General features: G+C 37.7%; 1 protein-coding gene across 2 annotated transcripts in view; it reads right to left on the reverse strand.

The window, feature by feature from the left end:
• The window catches only part of GRM5 (glutamate metabotropic receptor 5), a 548,158-nt gene that overhangs the window by 519,329 nt on the left and 8,588 nt on the right, over positions 1-20,241 (reverse strand). For both annotated transcript variants that reach the window (XM_058306158.1, XM_058306159.2), the window contains one exon: positions 13,003-13,856. In XM_058306158.1, coding sequence (XP_058162141.1) covers positions 13,003-13,663 — 661 coding nt within the window. In that variant the 5' untranslated portion in view covers positions 13,664-13,856. The remainder of the gene's footprint in view (positions 1-13,002; positions 13,857-20,241) is intronic.

The following is a 20,241-nucleotide window of genomic DNA, read 5'->3' on the forward strand; positions in this document are numbered from 1 at the left end:
TTATAAACTATGCAAGAGCATCATCAAAATATTACTACTAACTTTATTCCTTATCTTACATTTGGTATATTTTTCCCCCAATCCATACTATTTTTTAAAATATATTTTGTTACAGATACTGTGAACTTGCAAAACAATCATACAGATGTGTAGACTTCCCATACAACTCCACACCCTAGTGGAACATTTGTTACAGATTATGAAATAATATCATTAGACTATTACTGCCAATCATGGTCTATAGCATACATTTGGCACACTTTTTCCATACACCTCCATTATCAACACAGTTTTTATGCATGTATGTCTTAACACCTGTAGGAAATAAGAAGTAGAGGTACATACCAAAATACAATAGTACTGATATGTTTAATTATCCAATGTTTACCTTTACCAGAGGTCTTTACTTCTTTGTTGCTTTGATCTACTGTCTAGTGTCCTTTCCTTTCAGTCTGAAGAACTCCCTTTAGCATTGCTTGTAGGGAAGGTCTAGGTGTGATGAACTCTCTCAGCTTTTGTTTATCTAGGAATGTCATAATCTGTCCTTTAATTTTGGAAAATATTGTCAGGTATAAAATTCTTGGATGTTGGTTATTTTCCTTTAGTGTTTTCCTTTAGCACTTTATGTATTCAACCCACTGCCATCATGTCTCCATGGTTTCTTATGAGAAATCTGCATTCCATCTGATTCAGACTCCCTGGTACATAACATGTTGCTTTATTCTTGCAGCCCTTAGAACTCTCTCATGTTCTTTGCTTTTGATAGTGTGATCACTATACCACATTCTGGTCTTCTTCATTGGAATTTTTTTTTTTGGATTTTTATCCTCTTCCTTTGGATGGGATATTCTTTCCTGTTTCTTTATTTGTCTTGTACTCTTTTTGATGCACACTATACATTTCGATATTTGAGAAACCTAACTATTGGACTTATTCCCTGAGATGCCTGTTTCAAGGATTTTGTAGCAAGCTGGTGATAGGACAGAGATTACCTTGAACTTTAGACTTATCAGGAAGGTCTGCCCAAGGGGAATGTAGTGTGCAGGATCCTTGTTGCCTTTTCTGGCTCTGGGTCTGGTTCTTGTCCTGGGCTGGTGCTTGTTAGTTGTTTTGGAGTTCCTCTGTTTATAGGAGTTTGAATATTCCCTCTCTTCCACAGGAGACAGACTTACCTTCCCCATGCATTTAAAGCAGGCAAGACTATGCCCCTACTATTAGCCTCTATACTGTTTTCATTGCCTCAAGTTGCTTTTTCCTGGTTGGAAAATTCTTGGCAGGGGGCCACACCAGAGAGGAGTTTTCCAAGACACTCTTTCCCAATCAAAACAGAGTCAGCAATTGTATCAGTTGGCTTTTATAAAGGGTAATTATTTGGAGTAAAAAGCTGACAATCCCAAGGCTATGGAAAGTCCAACTCAAGCTACCATAAGAGGTGCTCTCTCAACAAAGTCAGCTGCCAGGTGTTGAAACAATTTGGCCACCGATCTCTGCCAGGAGTCAGCCTCTCCTCTGGGCTTCCTCTTCCTCTTGAGGCTCCATGGCCCCGCTTCTTCCCCATCTCAGCTGCAGGCTGGCTCAGGGCTTACCTCTAAGGGCTTCCTATATCAGTCTCGGCTCCTTCCTAAGGTCCCCTGTAAGCTCTCAGGCAAATGATCCATCTCTCCTTTAGCTGTTTGAGCCTTTTCCTTTCTGTCACATGGCAGGATCCAAAATGACCAAGTTCTCTCCTCCGTGTGTCTTCTTGAATGGGTGTCCCTTTATATCAGTCCCAGCAAGGGAGTGGGGACTCAACTTGAGTCATACCCTCTGATGTAGTCAAATCGAAAAGGCCAATCTTAACAGGTAATCTAATCAGACATCTCACCTGAATTTAATGCAGCCAATGTGTATCACAATGAGGAATAGGTTAGTTTACAAACATAATCTTTCTCCCTTTTGGGGATTCATAAAATAATCTCAAACTGCCACAGCAACCAGGAAGGGGGCACAGACCAGCTCCAAACTGGTCTTCTGGTGAGGTCAGGAAGGATACTAGAAGCTTCTTCTATGGCTCTCCAAAGTTGAACTTCCTTGACCTGCTCAGCAAATGCAGCACTTGCACTTGTGCCCTGCGGCTCTGAGGAAGCCTTGTGGCTTTTAGCCTCCTCCATCACTACCTCTGCTGGGGCAGATTGGAACAATGGTTGCCCTCAGAGCAGGCCCCCAGTGATCTGAAGTAACTTATCAAAAAGTGAACAGTAATCGACAGTGCCCCTTCTTGTCTTAGGGAAGAGGATTTTTACGTCCTTTCTGTCACCAGCCAGCTAGCGAAAGGCAGGACCCCACAGCAACCTGCTGTGAGAGTGGGGGATGAGTGCTGGTAACCACAGAGCAAAAAGCAATTTATTGATTTTTACTGTAATTTACCAGCCTCTTCCTTACCTTTTTTCCTGGAGCTGTACAATGTTCTTCTGGCCTGTGAGGTTTCAAAAAGTTGTTTCAGACAGTTCCTGCCTGTTAATAGTTATTCTGGTGGATGGTCTTATCCTAGAGCTTACTACTCTGCCACTTTACCACAAACATCCCAGATGTCTCCTTAATGAGTTTCTGATTACATATAATCACCAGGTGTGTTTTTTTCCTAAGAGAGTAAATTTTTAAATAATTTGAGGCCATAGCTTTGTATGTAACCATGGAAGGCATGTGCTGGCAACTGCTTCCATTTCACTCTTTCAATAATGTCTGCTACAGAATCTGGCACATAGTTGGTACCCCATAAAAGTATTAAATGAAAGAATAAATGAATTAACCTGATGTAGGTTCATGTGGAAATAAAGCTTTATTTTATGGATTTTCATGGACTATGTTCTTACATTGAAATATATCATATTTAATTTTAAAAGTCTAAAATATTTTCTGCAAAATTCAGTCCCAAATCATGAAAAGTGTTGCCATCAGGTTTCATTTTCACTGCTCCAAGCAACTTGGCAAATGAAAGTACCACCAAACTCCCAAATACTTAGAATATTTTGCACTTTATTATTTATGTGATTGTTTACTGTTATTAATTGGATATTAACACAAATTCTTAAAATAAATATTGTCATCTTTCTTAAAATTATTTATTTATTTATTTATTTATTTCTCTCCCCTTCCCCGCCCCCCCACCCCGGTTGTCTGTTCTCTGTGTCTATTTACTGCATCTTCTTTGTCCGCTTCTGTTGTTGACTGCGGCACGGGAATCTGTGTTTCTTTTTGTTGCATCATCTTGTGTCAGCATACAATGGTGTGTATGGCACCATTTCTGGGCAGGCTGCACTTTCTTTCATGCTGGGCAGCTCTCCTTACAGGGTGCACTCCTTGAGCATGGGGCTCCCCTACATGGGGGACACCCTGCGTGGCAGGGTACTCCTTGCGCACATCAGCACTGCACATGGGCCAGCTCCACACAGGTCAAGGAGGCCCGGGGTTTGAACCGCGGACCTCCCATGTGGTAGACGGATGCCCTAACCACTGGGCCAAGTCCGCTGTCAAATATTGTCACCTTGATGCTTGAGCACATATTCTTTGAATAAGAGCTAGAGTTTTAACATTATGCATAATGGAAATTAATGATTACTTGCATAATTTGATTCCACTAAAAAATAGGGATAATTATTTTCATTTTGGAGATGAAAAAAAACAAAATATGTTTGATTACAAATAAAATACCCAGATAGCTGTTTAATGCTTCATTTTTTAATGTCTTAATATATTTTCTGTCTTTCTCAAATTACATCAATAAAAACATTAATTACCAACTTCATTTGTGATAGACATATATTTTAGTCTATTAAATGGAAATTAAACTAGCATAACACTTTAATATGTCTTATTTAACATCTTCTTTTTCCACCTTCTCTAAAGGATGAAAGTCATCATATTACAATGCAGTAATACATTTCCCAAAAAATCTAAATGGCTCTCTATTCCCTTTAGGGAGAGTCAAGGCTTAAATATCTTCATCTAAATCTATTGAAATTCAGTTCTATGACATTTGAAAAGAGGTTGTATAATCAAAGAAATATGAAGAATGTTTGTGAAGAAATTGCCTAAGATACAAATAGTTCTGATTTTAGAATACTAGAGGAAAGTAACACAGATAAAATCCATTTTGCCCAATCTATATTTAACCTATTCTAAATTGTAGCTATAAATTCTACTGATTTTCAGAATATATCAGTACTAATATACTAATGATAACATGGAAATTTGTATCTTGATATCGCATCACAGATTATGAACTAAAGTTATAGATTCTTAAGCACTGTAAACCCTTGGTAAATAATAGTTATTATTACTATCATCATCATTATTTGAGTTATAATGATTTGTAAGAGAACATCAGTTTAATTTTCAAACTAATTTGTCTATTTATATAATTTATCTGTTTTATTTCCTAGGTTCCACAGTATTTCCTTCTTTTTTTATTTTGAAAGAAGTTTTAAATTACATAAACCTTCTTATATAATATAGGAGGATTTCCAAATACCCCACCCTCTCCCCATCCATACTTTTCCCCATTAATAAAAACTTTCATTAGTGTGGTACATTTGTACAATTGATGAACATTTATTGAAGCATTGTTTCTGACTATGGTCTATAGTTTACATTATAGTTTACATGTTGCTCTGCACAATTTTGTAGGTTTTGACAAAATGGCCTGTATCTGTCATTGCAATGTCATGCAGGATAATTCCAATGTCCCCAAAATGTTCCATGTTTCACCTGTTTTTCCCTCTTCCTCCCCTCAGTACCTCTGGTAGCCAATGCCTTTATATCAATGTTAGAAGTTCTTCTATTGCTAAGTCCTGCTACGTTCTCTAATAGAGCAGCAAGAATCCCGAGTACATGGGCAGTGCCTAGTGAATGAGTACAGACAAACATGCCAGGCCCTTGATATTGATGATTGTACTTTTGAACCTTGTTCTTCTGAAAGTGAAACTTAGTCTGGCATTATATATTGCTTAAGAGTTACCTACCGAAAACATTCTTGGTGCACAAATGTGGCCTCTCTCTAACCCAAACTAAGCATATAAACACACTACTTTCCCATAGAGTGGGATATGACTCCCAGGAATGAGCCTCCCTGGTACCAAGGGATTATTACCAAGTGCCAACAGGTGATGCATTCAGAAAAAGACCTTAACCAAAAGGTTGGGGATGATATGTTTCATTGGCAAGCCACAATTATGGGACATAAAGACAGCCCATATCAAGTTGCTATATTCTTTCTGACAATTCTTTTTCCTACAGTCTATTCCTTCAAACCACCTAAGGTTGCACTTACAACAAGAATTTATCATCCTAATATTAACAGTAATGGCAGCATTTACCTCAATAACCTGAGATCACAGTGATCTCCTGATTTAACTATTTCTAAAGTTCTTTTATCCATTTGTTCACTGCTTTGTGATCTGAACCCAAATGACCCCTTAGTGTCAGAGATTGCATAGACTAATAAAACAAACAGAGATAAGTACAACAGAATATCTCAGGAATGGACTCAGAATATGCCATGTTATGCTACCTTTAAGTCAAAATAACCTGCATTATAACTGGAATAAACTTTAAATTACTGTTAAAAAAAGAAATATTAAATACAAATGAGTTTTCATGGCTAAGATACTTCAAAGTGAGTTGGGAGGTCATTCCAGAGGTTATGCTTATGCACATCTCAGGAGGATTTTACTACTGCCACAGTGAACAATGCCTCAAACAGGGAGGCTCCTGCGGGCTCTAGAGACATCTAGACATTACAGGCAGGGCAGACAACCTCAGGAATTCAACATCCTGTCAGGGGCCTTACTTTGCAATATATTCTCCCCAATGAAACATAGTTAGACTCATGTATAATTTCCATTTGGTTTTATACTCAGCCCTATGGCATGCCTCGATGATCCAAAAGACTTAAGCAGAGCTTCCAGACACAGCCTAGTGAAGATCCATGTATAAGTCCAATTTGAAATATACAAAGAAATTATGTCTCTAGTGTGCTTATGCTTTCTTCATAATAGAAGTTATTAAAGTTCATTGAGAAGTGAAAAATAATTCAGAAATGCTTAAATTATAAAATTAATTTTCCGTCTTCAGTCTCCTCTCGCTCCCTATCAACCCCCCACATACACTCCTCCACAAACACACACGGTATAGGCAATTAGTTCAGCAGTGTGACTCTGGGCTTCCTAACCTGCTCATTTTCTATACCATAATGCCTCCCAAAACACGTCAGCAACTGCACGACGACAGCGTGGGGAATTGGTGCCAAATCCCTAAGCACCTTATGTTTTGCTTTATAACTACAAACCTATCTTTCAAAAGGAAAATCAGTAAGAATCTAAATCTCACTACATTTATGTATTTGATTTTTTATTTGATTTTTATGCTCTGTAGAACTGGTCACTTCCTGCTCAATTCTCCTCCTCTTTCAGTAGTTTTAACTAGGCAAATTCATTTTAAAACATCATTTATGGATTTTTAAATTCACATCCGTGATAAGGCAAGGAAAATTCTTAGCAGATAAATCTGCTATGTGACAAGCTATGTGCCAAGCCTGATGATAAGTGCTTTGCATTTAGTTCTCACAACAACACTATGGGAGAGGTGTTATTATCTTGATTTAATACATGAGGACAATAAATTAAGTAACTTGTCTAAGTCACACAGATAGCAAAAATTTGAGCTAGGTTTTACACTCAAACCTGCCTTTGTTCATGGTACTACTTAAATAGAATTGTCTCAATTTGCTATGACAAAAACCACACACTAGTTGGCTGAAAAAGGAATTTTTTTTTTGGCTCACCGTTTTAGAGGTTAGATATCCAAAACTGAGGTCATCAAAGTCTGTAACAGTCTGGTGATGGGTTTCTGTCAATGCTCTGTCATACGACGATCTGTTTATTCCCTTCCTCTCCTTTGGTTCCTTGTTCCCTCGTCCAATTCCCTTTGCTTATAAAGCCTTCAACCATAATGGGCTGAAGTGCGGCCTTAACTTACTAATAACATCTTCATACATCCTTGGTACAAATGGAGTGAGGGATAGGACTTGAACATGTCTTTACAGAGAAAAGGATTCAATCCCCCCCAAAAAAATGACTCGGAAGAGTCAGGGACTTTAGATGCCAGGCATGTCTTTGCAACAAGCTTTGTAAATTTAAGTTCATGACTCCAGTGTAGCTCACCCACTTCATGGACCTACTTTTACATTTAAAAGTGCTCTCTCATATCTAAGTTTACTTTATTATACCATTGATATTTGGCCTCAGCTTCATATTCTCAAAGGACCTCAAATTAGACTTGGCTATATTCAAATGAGATTTTACATATGTTCATTGGGACACTAAAAGAAAACTGAAAGATGACTTACTTTATATTATTTTTTTCTTTTACTTTCTATCTTTAAACATGTGCTTTAGTACACACCACACCACATATGGTATATCATGATTTGTTTTTTAATAACCAAGAAATCATCTTGTGACTAGCAAAATGCTTTACATTGTATTTTATGGGGGGGGGGGGGCGGTTAGAAGTTTTAAAATGTTAAATGTACATTTTTCAAGTATTTCAAGATTATAATTAGCATTTTAGCGTTTTTCATGTACTATATTGGGATATTTTTAAAACGTCCTCAGATTTGTCCTCAGTCTTGGATAAAAACTAGGACTGAGGTCTTTCCTTCTCCCTTCTGGTCTAGTGCCCTCTCCATTGTCCTATCCTGATGCTTATGCCATTTATCAATAATATATTAATTACTAATACTTTGCTAAAATCCTCCATATCATGTTTATCTTGGAGTTTTTGCTCGTTTTTGTAAGACTTAAAAAACACACCCTTCCAGGAGTGATGAATCCATGGCATTGTCACAGAAAAATAAACCTGTGCATATTTATCTAGCAAACAAACAAAAAAACTATTAAATATGTTAGAAAGGAAAGCAACTTATTCAGAAAAACGTTTAAACACAAGACATAGTATGAACTATTTTAAATGTTAAGACAATGAACATATATAGCTATGAGCAACTGAAATAAAAGTTTAGAAAACTCTCAGGTGATATACTCACATATTTATGTTCTATTTTATCCTATATTAAATTCTACTTTATATTGAATGCTAGTCTCCACCCACTGAAATGGTTTTACAAATAACTCCACGAGTTATGATGCACGGTTTGAATTTAAAAAAAGAAAAAAACCAATCAATGACTAGACAATGTTTTTCTTTTGAAAGACTGTGTGTGTGAGGGAGAGGGAAGGAGGGAGAATCCATGCATAAATTGCATTATTGGGCTAAGATTTTTCCTTTCAAAGTCCCATAAAATAAACATATCTGACTTCTCACACCTCTTGCCGAAACGTCTCCTCAGTTCAACATTTGGTTAAATCAAGAAGCTTTTCTGGAATGTTTACAAATGTGCAAAAATGAGATTTTATAATTCAGGGCTCTAATGAATTCCAAAGAATACACTTTTATTCCTAAGGTACATCATTTAACAATATGTCCTCCAGCTCTTAAAAAGTGCATACCATATTGCTTCCTCTATAATTAGCATCTGAAGGACGAGTGTGGAGTCTGCAGTGGAGACATGAATAGAAACATCTAGGCACAGGCTGTACTTTTCGTCAGACGCACAGAAAGGTCTTCTGTGAGGTCAACTTGTTGCCACATGTCTCCTCCTTAATTTATTTTCTTTTTACTGTAATTAATCCCTTCCCTGAGAACAAGGAAAGGTGTTGCTTTTAAAGCTGGATAAAAAGACAAAGAAATATGCTCAAAAGATCCGCTCAGTAGGGAAACAAACAGTGATTTCTTATTTCCTAGGGGCAAGAAAAGGAACCAAGAGATGTGCACTCCCTTTTCCTTGAAGTCATAACTACTCCAGTCTAATGGAAGGAAATCTGGACTTATCTCCAAATAGTTGACCTCGGATTCAAATCCTTGCTTTGACACTACTAGATGCAGTATTTTGGGGAAATCACTTTTTCATTCCATATTTATTTTCTAATCTGCAATAGGGCTACTTTCTCAGGCTATGTTCTGGAATAAATGAATAAACTAACAAGCTGATGAAACATCATGGTATATGTGTCCATTTTTTAGGTTGCAGAGTAATAGAATCTTAATATGGGGAGTTATCGATAAGGCTATATAGTCCATCTCCCTTGAGCAAAAACCGTGTGTGTGTGTGCATTTATAAATTGAAGCATAATTCAGTACTCTGGTATTTCAGTCATTAGCTCTATTTTTAATACTACTGGCCATACCCTACTGTATGAAAAGGCTTTTCAAATCCTTAAGTTAGCAGTCAGGTCCCTGCCCTGTCTTTTCTTCTCTCTGCTAAGAGCATTCCCCAAGGATATGATGTCAAGTCTCAGAACCATTCCGGATACTATCCTTTAAACAGTTCATTGTTGGTTAAGTGTGATGCCCACCACTTAATTCAGCCCAGGTGTGGTCTCAGGATGCTTGGGGAAAGCAAGTCACAGGAAGTCAGGCCTGGAAGGGATTCTGAGGCCAACCTTCCCAGCCTCTTTCCAAATGACAAACGAAGAGAGGAGCAGAAGAGCCGAGATCTAAGATCCAGCTACTAATTATGTGTCAAGTAATGCCAGGTTATTTGACTTTTCTGTCACTGTTTCCTCAACTGTAAAATAAAAACTAAATGCTTGCCTAAGACCCTTTCAGAACTAACATTCTACAAAGCTAACAGTAGTTTGTGTGTCTGAAATACCATCCCAATCATCCTCCAAATCACCTCAACTCTCAGCACCATTCAACCCCAAAGGAAACAAAATGAAATCCCTTTAAAAGTATTCTGTAAGGCCTAAGCTGATATTTCTTACTTTTTCAAACTAATTTTCATATTGTTATCCTGATACAATCACAAGAGGTAGAGAAGATATGGCGGGAAGTGTGCTCCACTTTTGAGAAGCTGAACTAAGAAAACACACTAGGAGTCACATTGAAGGTCTTTCTGCTAAAGCTTGATAGTTTCCACGATTTAAGTAAATCATTTCTAGAAAATCATATTATAAACTGAAGCTGGTACAACATTGCATTATGTAGGGAAACCCGAAAACAATGTTTTTAGTGAGGTTACATCACTAGTAGAACTTACTGGCATATTTTTCCTCCTGAGCATCACTGACATATTTTTTCACTGGAACAAATTAGCATTGCCATATCATTAGATGGAAGCAAGAAATTCAAGAACCAGTGCAAACAGAAAAAGGGAGTGGGGTGTGAACAGCAATTTACAATTAATCAAAAAAAGGCATTTCGGCACTTCATTTTTAAAAAGAGGCAAAACTGTGAAACATTACCAGTGCCTGCTATTTATCCACATACTATATACTCATAAATAGTGAGACAGGTATTATTCTGACAGTATCCCTCCATTCAACAAATAGCCTCCGAGCGCCTGTTGGACAGCAGGGACCCTGATAAGCCCTGGGGATACACGGAGGACTTTCAACTAAAGTCAGCAAAAATTGTGACGTGTGAAAATCCTTGAAGTCGCCCTTAAAGTACAATACACATAGCTTCATGTGTACAACCCAGTCTAGGAGTTAATTCTCTTCGTGAAATTGAATTAGACCGAGGGCAATATTGTAAGGATGAATATATGCAAGTATCCAAGTAAAACATTCAAACTCTAAGAAAACTCAAATATCTGTCTCCAGGGGTACAAAGAATTTTAAAGTTTTCCTCATTGCCCACAGCTTTCATTCTGTTTTGATTCACTCTTAACATCTCAGCGTGGCATTTTGTTTTGATTTTGTGGTTTAAACAAGGCAATAGAGCCCCACCTGATGGGCAGAGTTCAAAATCAGTGAGATGAATATCCTTATGCTGGACTTCATGTTGAAGTAAAGGCATAGATTTGACTGTCAAATTCCATTCCCTTCTCTAAGCTTTCCACCATGACTCCCATAAACACAGAGCAAAAGATGATTTATTTCTCCCTCAGTTTCCTCTAAATATTTATTTGTAACTTTCTGCCATCTTGAATTATAGGTATGGAAGTAATAGTGCAGGCCTCATCTCCTCTAGCAGATTGCAAACTCCCTGAGGGAAAGTTAGGTGTAAAGAATAAGGCTGTGCTTCACAGGACCTACCACAGGGCCTTGCATAAATTTGTGCTCACTAAGCATGTGTTACATAAATACATCCTCAGGGTGTGAGTCCCCTGGACTCTGTTAAATTATAACAGTACACTGAATTAAAAGTCCATAGTCACGAGTTCTACTTCTGGCTCTGAAATTACAGCTAGGTATATTTTGGATGAATTATTTAAATTCTTACATCCTTTACATTTTAAAATAGGAATCAAGTATCTAGACTCTCACTCCTTTTTTGAGAGCATCAGATAAAATAGTGGTTGCATGAGAAAAATCTTAATATTAGACAAGAATTCAAAGCTGTCTGAGTCCAACCACCTACCCATTGCTCAAAATGTCTATAGATCAACATTCTCCTAAGAAAAGAAGTCGCTTGTACATGAAAAATTCCAGAGATAGGAAGTTTCCGTCCATTGTAGAAGCCCATTTTATGGTTGCAAAACTCTGAATATTATTAATCAAAGTGCCCATACAGGGAAATTCATGCTATCATGCCACCTTATAACAAAAATTTTGCTATTTATTTTTGGTGATCGGTCCCCAACTTCTGAAGTAGATGGACTATGGTAATTTCATTAATTTCCAAATAACTCAACCCCACATTTTATGTATTGGATTCTTTGAGCCATAGTGATTGTGTTATGGCAGGATTTCTCTTTAATCTCAACCATTCCTCACAGTATTTCAATGAGATATTTCAAAGAGATATTTATCTTCTTTGCATATATATATATATATATACACACACATATATATACTACATATATAAGTATATATAATGTTTAGTAAATGCAGCTTGTTCTCCTAGAAAGAGTGCTGAGTAATGAGTAAGACTCACCATTTGGTTAATTTAGCTTTTATAGGTCAAACTCTTCTGTCAAATGGAGGCAATAAAATGATCCCAAACAACTCTGTTAGAGAATTCACAAATTATGCACACAAAAGGATTTTAAAAGCACTGTAAACAAAACAAAGGACTGATATTAACTATTATAAAACCTCACTCAGCTTTTCCCTCCTCACTATGGTTTCAGCATAAAGAAGCAATACATTTCAAAGCAAATTAATGTTTAAATATTAAAGTTATGCTTCACAAGTATGTTCTATATAAGGGTAAAGTTAATTCGTACTTTTTTCCATTTGTAAAACCATCAGGCTTTTCAAAATTGAACCCACATGATTGCAGAATGACTAGAGGAATAGCATCAAATTCCTATTGGAAGCAGTGCGTATTTTATTCAGCACTTTTATTATTCAGAATGAATCTCAGCCCAGGAGTTATATCTGCCTTCCAAATCCTCTGCTAAAGAAGATAATGGAGAATGTAGTAATAAACATACATACATATATTCCAAATTAGATTTTACACACTATCGAAAAATAGTTGCAAGATTAAACTGTTTGGTAATTTTCTCTATCGGCTTACTTGGTCTAGAATAGGCTGCCTTCAGTCTTTTTTGTATATTTATAAATAGCTCTCTTTAACTGTCAGAAACAAAGGGCAGTTGGAACAATTTTAAAACGTCAAAAATGTGAGAGATTCAGGGAGGAAGTAGAAACTTCAAAAACCTTTAGTAAGAAATAGCAAAAAGCACCATTATAGCAAAAATACAAGTAACAAAATACATAGTCTAAAAATAGCCATTTTAACCAAGTGATGGTCATATCAACTCTCCTATTGGCTCCAATCCGTATCTCTAAACAATTGCCATCCAAATCCTTCTTAGTATTGGTATAACCGGGGCAACCAGAAAAATCCAAAATAATAAGGAATATTTTAGCTTTGCAAACCATGAAATTTTAACTAGGAAGCTTCTGAGAACATAGTTAGCATTACTCTTTGAATGCCAAGGAAACTTACCTTCAGTGTGAACAGCTGACACATAGGTCCAATTGTATCTCTTTACTATGTCCACCATGGCCCGGGCTTGCTGGGCATCGGAAGGCACAACCCTCATGAAGTATTTGAACAGAGTCTTATCACTCAGATCCATGCTGGTTGCCGAGTAAGCAATCTGAGGTATGTTGAAAAGTTGGAGCAAGTTCTGGACCTGAATGGCCACAGAACTGGAGCCAGGCCCGATGACCCCTACGATGGGCTTCTTGGAGCGGAAGGAAGAGGACGAGCCGTCCACGCAGCGCACCAAGCCCTCTTCCTCTTCTGAGGAAATGAGGGAGTCCCTTATGAACTCAATGCTCTGCTCCAGAGCCACAGCGGAGTGCCAGCAGGAGTCCCTTATCTCACAGCCCAGCGTGATGTTGGGCAAGAGCGTGGGGTCTGCGTTGATCCTCTCCAGGGTGTGCAGCATGGCCTCCACTCTCTGAATGCCATACTGCTCCCGGACTGCCCCACACTTCCTCTCATGAACCTTGTCCACGCTGGGCTGGTGGTGGACAGAAAAGAGAGCGCCGATAATGATGTCTCCCGGCATGTGGGCCACCACCCTCCTCTCGCTGGACTGTGCGCTTCCACGGACATCTTCTTTCCAGAGCAGGACTGCCAGGATCAGCAGAAGGACCATTGTAGGAAAGGGGTTCAAGCTAATAGAGACAGCATGGTGAGGAAAAGAAAGGGAGTTCTGATGGGTAGAAGCAAGCAACGTCCTAGGTCGAGTGACAAGCCAGGGAGCTGATGCAGATACGCTCTCTAAAGGACTACCGCATCCCCAGGTACCACTTAGTGAGATGCTTCCGTGTGATCATGATCATCAAGACCTGAAAGAGAAAAAGAGCATCGGTTTTTAGCAACAAAGTACAACTAGTTTAGGGAAGCTCTAATGGTTTAGGCACTAGCATAAAGAGGAGAGCAAAAGATGGAGAAAGAGGGTTTTGATGACACAGGTAACCTAGGAGAAGAATGTATCCAATAATCTTTCTCTTTTGTCTGTCTCCTTTGTAATTTTATGAATCAGTGGGTTTGGATTCTTGACCCTGCCTTGCTTAGATTAATATTTTTATTTGTTCATACAGAGTACACAAAACCAAAACTTCTGTGTGGCACACAGAACTCAATTACTAGGCAGAAATGAGAGAAAGGATTCTAGAAACAAAACGACGCCATGGTCAGGAAAGTTTAGGGAGAATGAATCTTAAAATATTAAATCTTGGAGCTCTTTGGGCTATGAGAGTTTTATTTTGCTTTAAGTTTCTTTGTGCTTTTTGTTTCTTTCCAAGGTTTCAGAATCAACATGTATTAATTAGGCAATTAAAAAAAATAACACTGCCATCTTAAAAGTTTAAATACCCCCTCCACAAATGCCATGTAAAGGAAATTGAAAAATGTACTCAGGAATAAATAAGTACCATACATTGTTTACATATTAGTTAGAACAAGACATTTCTTTTTTTTTTTTTAGAAATTTGTTTTAAAGATTTATTTTTTATTTATTTCTCTCCCCTTTCTCCCCCGAGTTGTCTGCTCTCTGTGTCCATTTGCTCTGTGTTCTTCACAAAGCAGGCTGCATTTTCTTTCACGCTGGGCAGCTCTCCTTACAGGGTGCACTCCTTGAACATGGGGCTCCCCTATGCGGGGGACACCCCTGCATGGCAGGGCACTCCTTGCACGCATCAGCACTGCACATGGGCCAGCTCCACACAGGTCAAGGAGGCCCAGGGTTTGAACCACGGACCTCCCATGTGGTAGGCGGACACCCTATCCATTGGGCCAAGTCTTCCTTCCATTAAGACATTTCTAAATTAAATAAACCATGGGGAATAAGGAAGAGGGTTGGAATATTACAAAAAAAAAAAAAAAAGATCCCCAGATAAGCAGCCAGGTATAAAGAAATAAGCACAGATTTTTGTAGAAAAGAATACACAAGTTGAAGTTCCATTTCTGCTATAGCAAAAGGATTTAGTAAATTGTTTAACCTTTCAGTACCCACGTTTCCTCATCTAAAGAGTGGGGATAATATGTGCTAAGTCTCTCACATGGGAATCAATCGAAGATACGAATGATATAAATGCTTTGTAAATTGGATAGTGATATATGCATTCAAGACATGATCTTTTTTGTTATTATATTTCCAAGGGCATTTTGTGGCTTGGTGGTGAGGACAGAAAATTCTCTGGCAACGCACTAGGTCCTCCTGAGAGTCTTCAAAGTAATAACAGAGTTTTGTAATAAAATTCACAGTAATCAGTCTTCCAGCCCTGATTTAGAAAAAAAAATTCCACATTGAGAAGGCTGAAAAGGCTGGAAGGATGTATGGTGGACAGTATGTTTCCAAGTAGAAATCTGATGCAGCTACCAATATAAGTCATCTATTTCAGTTTAAATCCTGGGAAGAAGGAGACTTTGTCCCAAATTGGTTATGCCAATTTTTAGCATAATTTGTAAAAGGAAACTGGCAAATTAGTGATTTAGGTTATTTAAAGGAATTGTGTAAGGGACTATTTTTGTATGTTATCATCTCCTTTGGCCAAGGATCTCAAATTGTTTTAAAGTGACTAACTCCCAAAGCACCATCTCTCAAAGACAGGTGATGTTTCCTCAGGAACTTATGTAATTATGATGCTTTTTAAAGAATACTAATGGTCTTCAAAAGTCACTGGGTCTGCAGAAATTCCAGTCCAGACACAATAACAATATAACCTGAATCACTCTTTTAATCACTCCCACAGTCACTTTCACTGTTTCCTTCTACTGTTTCCTATGGCAACAGAGAAAGGACTGTACAGCGTCAAACACCAAAAGAAAAAGGCTCATTCATTGTATTATTTAACCATAGAAAGGAATGGAGTTCTGAGGCTTGAGACAAATTTGGATGAACCTTGAAGACATCATGTTGAGTGAAACAAGCCAGATACAAAAGGGCAAATATCACTGACATAAAATAATTAGAATACAGGTTACCAGGGGGCAGGGTAGGGTAGGGAATGGAGACTTACTAATTAAATGGTACAGAGTTTCTATCTGGGGTGATGGAAAAGTTTTGGTGATGATGGTAGCACAACATTTGGAATGTAATTGACACCACTGAATTATATATTTGAATGTGGTTAAAAGGGAAAATTTTAGGCTGTATATTTGTTACTAGAGTAAATTTACAAACAAATCCATAGGCCTGTACAACACAATGAACCATAATGTAAACCATGAACTAGATTTATATGATTATAATTATATATATATAATTATAATAATATTGTTTCATCAATTATAACAAACATACTACACGAATGCAAAGTATTAATTAATAGAGAAAAATGTGCATGTTGGGGGGTGTATATGGGAACTGCATTTTATGCATTATTTTTCTGTACACCTACAACACCTCTAATAAAGTTTTAAAACCTCATTCAAAAAACTGGATACAGGAAAAAATCTACTCTGGTATGGAACTTAGCATTGTAGACCAGAAGGAAAGGAACAAAAATTGATATTAATATTCTCATTGGGAAATTTTCTGAATATTCCCAAGCTTGCCTTTAATTTTCCTTAGACCAAATACCAGAGGATCGATGATTATGCTCAGTCATGTGAATTCAAAAAGTCTGAAAAAAAAGAATCACAATTCTTCATTAAATACAGAATGTTAGTGAGCAAACTCAGTAACAAAACAAGACTCATTTTTATTATGTAAGAGCATCGAAAAGATATGAGATGTGTTCCGTCAAACCTAAGAGCTGAAATTAAATTCCATGCATTTTATTAGTTAGATTATTTTAGGTAATTCCTAAATATTGAGACAAAGTACACATATTACAATACTAAGAGATTGCCTTCCTATTAAAGACTAAATTAATTAATTAACTCATTCAACAAGTCTGTATTAACTTTTGAGTGGGAGAGACTAATGTAACAAAGAAGTACGATAATGTGCATTGATAATTATATTCATTATCTGTCATTGAACACTCATTGTGCACCAGGCATCTATTCATTTACTTATCTAACAAATGTTTATGGCATGCCTATGCTATGGCACTCTACTTAGCATCGAGGATTCAAAAGTGAACAGGGCATATCATGCTTCCTATCCTTGTGGGACTTACAGATCAGGAGGGGGACAGATATAATATTTAAGTAAGCAAATAGTTGCAATCCTTGAACTGGGAGGAAGAAAATCAGCTTAAAAAGAATATCATTTTGTTACCAACTTACAAAAGTCAAGAGAGGATACTCTAAAAGGTGATGTTAGTAGGTTGGTGGATGCAAAGAATAATGAAAAGAAGTAGAAGAATGAAAAGAAGCATCACCTGAAAAGTGAGGCTACTAGAGCATAATGAACAGAAGGGACAGTGGTACAGGATGAGGTTGGAGAGGTAAGAAAGAGTCAAGCTATGTAGGATCTTGTAGACTCAAAAAGAATTTGAATGTTTAATGCAAATGAAAGTCATGGAGGAAGGGTAAGCAAATGGCTGGCACAACTGAAGAAGAAAACATTCAGTCTACACCTTCTTCTGGATAATGGGTTAGAGATCTCTTATTGGAAGACTGTTGTAGCAATCTTGGTAAGGAATGATACTGTCTAGGTTTTAATGGAGGCAGTGGATATGGAAAGAAGTGGGCACAATCAGATATACTTTGCAAGTAGAATCAACTGTCCTTGCTGACAGATTGAATGTGAATAATAAGATAGAAAGAGAAATCAGGGTCTAATCCCAGGTTTCTAGTCAGAAAAAGAAGTGCATTTTGTTACCATTAGCATAGGTATAGAAACAGATAGGGGTCAGAGGACAGACTTGTAGAGAAGCAGATGAGGGTAAGAGGAAAATCGGTTATTTTTTTAACGTGGTAAGTTTGGATGCTTTTGAGACGCTCTGGTTCAGGTGACCAACAGGAAGGCAAACACGTAAGGCTGGAGCTTAGAGGAGTTGGGGGATGTAAACTGAGGGTCATTGAGAAATAAAATCTTCGGAATGAATGCCATCACCTGGTGAACAATTATATAGAGAGAAAAAGATGGAGCTGAAAAGAAAGCCCCATTGAGAGTCAGGTTGTGGAGAAGCCAGCTAAGGGGAATGGAGCAACCCAGAAATTCAGGTGTAAAGCCAAGAGCAAAATGTCAGGGAAACCAGAAGAGAATCTTCTTAAGACTTTACATTCACACACATAGACACTCACAAAACCACACTGCAGAGAATACATCAGGTTCCCTTGTGAGGACATTATAACCTGTGTTTTGTGCACCCTGAAAATGTGTCATGCAATAGCCATGCCTGTGCATTTCTGTGGGTGTTTGAATGGATATATCATTAACCCTTACAATAACCCTGAGAAGTAGGTATTATTTTATTATCTCTGTTTTACAAATGATATAATAGGTTTTGAGAAATTTTAAACACTAGCCAATCACTTAGAAAGTGATGAGTTAGAATTCATGTTTATGTCTGTTGATTCCTTAACATGCTCTTTACAGTATCCCTTGCCCACTGATCATCCCTTCCTGGAAGAGAGGTACACCCAAAGTCCAAAGAAATTGGAAGGGCCATCCTATACCGTTTGAAACATCAAGATGGACATTTACAAGAGTTTGCCTTGCAAACTGGAAGGTGAAGAGCATTCCAGGAAAAGAGAAGATAATCCAGCAAATAGGTATGTTGATCTAGTACACATCTATTTATGTTGCCCTGCTATCCACTACAATAGTTGGTTGCACAATGGCTATTCTTTCTTGACATTAGCTGCAATGCTCAGATGCCTGAAAAGTACACTTTAAATTATGACATAGAAATGTGATGTAATTTGCTACAATTTAGTTTATCATAAGATTAAACAAGTCAACATATATGCTCCCAAAAGACATGAAATTAATGGAATACAAAATCCAACCAGCCCAGGAGGGGATATATTATTAGTAGATCTATCAGCAGCATTCATTTGTTTAATAAATTCTTATTGAAAATACTGTGCGAAGTACTTTTCTTGGACTGAGAATTCAGTTATGGAAAAAACAGACATGCATTCATGCACTCATGGAGTATTTAATCAAAAGGGGGCTAGTTAGACAATAGGCAAAATAAGTAAGTAAAGTATTGTAGGCTAGACAACGATAAGGGTTAAAAAATAGATAAGGCAGGGAGGTTGACAGAAAGTGTCAGAGACATGGGAACTTTTGAGCAATGGGGTCAAAGCAGTGTAAACTGGGAAAATAACATTTGAGTAAATTCTGAAAGAAAGTAAGGGAGCGAGACATGCAAATATGTACAGAAAGTGCATTGCAGGTAAAAGTAAATACAAAGTCCCTGAGGCAGAGTATGTTTGGTGTGTTGAGGATGGCAAGGAGGATAATGTGGCTGCATTAGAGTAAAATTGGAGAGAGAGGAAGAGGTAATGCCTGAAAGATAATGTAAGGCCCGGTGGTGGCCACCTGTTTTGGATGTAGACAAGACTTTGGTTTTAACATCCCATGAGATGGTTAGCCCTGGGAGGGTTTGCAATAGAGAAGATACTATCTGACCTACATATTCAGAAAAGGTCTTGGTTACAGAACTGGGTAGAGCAATTAGGGGTGTGCTGCAATAATTCAAGTGGTAAATGACAATGACTTGGATCATGACGTCAGTAAATGTGGTGGGATGTGGCAGGATGCTCTACCTATTTTCAAAGTAGAATGAAAGAGTTTGCCATGAGATCCCTCTTGGGATGTGAGGGAAGAGAAAAAGTCAATGAGGACACTAAGATTTTTGACCTGAACAAATAAAAAGACACTGTTACTTGGACTGGGTGGAGAGCACTGTGGAGGAGCAGGCTTGCTGGGAATAACAGCAATTAAGTTTAGTACATCAAGGTTGACAAGCCTATTACACATTCAAGAAGAAATGCCAAATAAGCGGCTGGACCTAAGAGGCTGAATTTCTGGAGTGGACTGGACAGGAAAGATGCATGTAGGAGGCATCAGTATATGTGATTTTTGTAAATCATAAAACTATGAAATCACCTAGGAACTGGGAAAGAAAAGAGACTAGTTCCAAAGACTGAGCCCTAAGGAATTCCAGGATTTAAACTCCTGGAGATCAGGGAAAATTTGCAAAAGAGAATGGGAAATTGTCGGCACAGAAACTGTCTCTTGTGAAGGATGGGTGTGGAGTGTGAAGTATTCCTATTATGTTATGCAGAAATAAAAAGCAGGTAGGATTTGATTTTCACAAGGAA

This window comes from Dasypus novemcinctus, chromosome 10 (assembly GCF_030445035.2).
Source record: "Dasypus novemcinctus isolate mDasNov1 chromosome 10, mDasNov1.1.hap2, whole genome shotgun sequence".
NCBI lineage: Eukaryota > Metazoa > Chordata > Mammalia > Cingulata > Dasypodidae > Dasypus > Dasypus novemcinctus.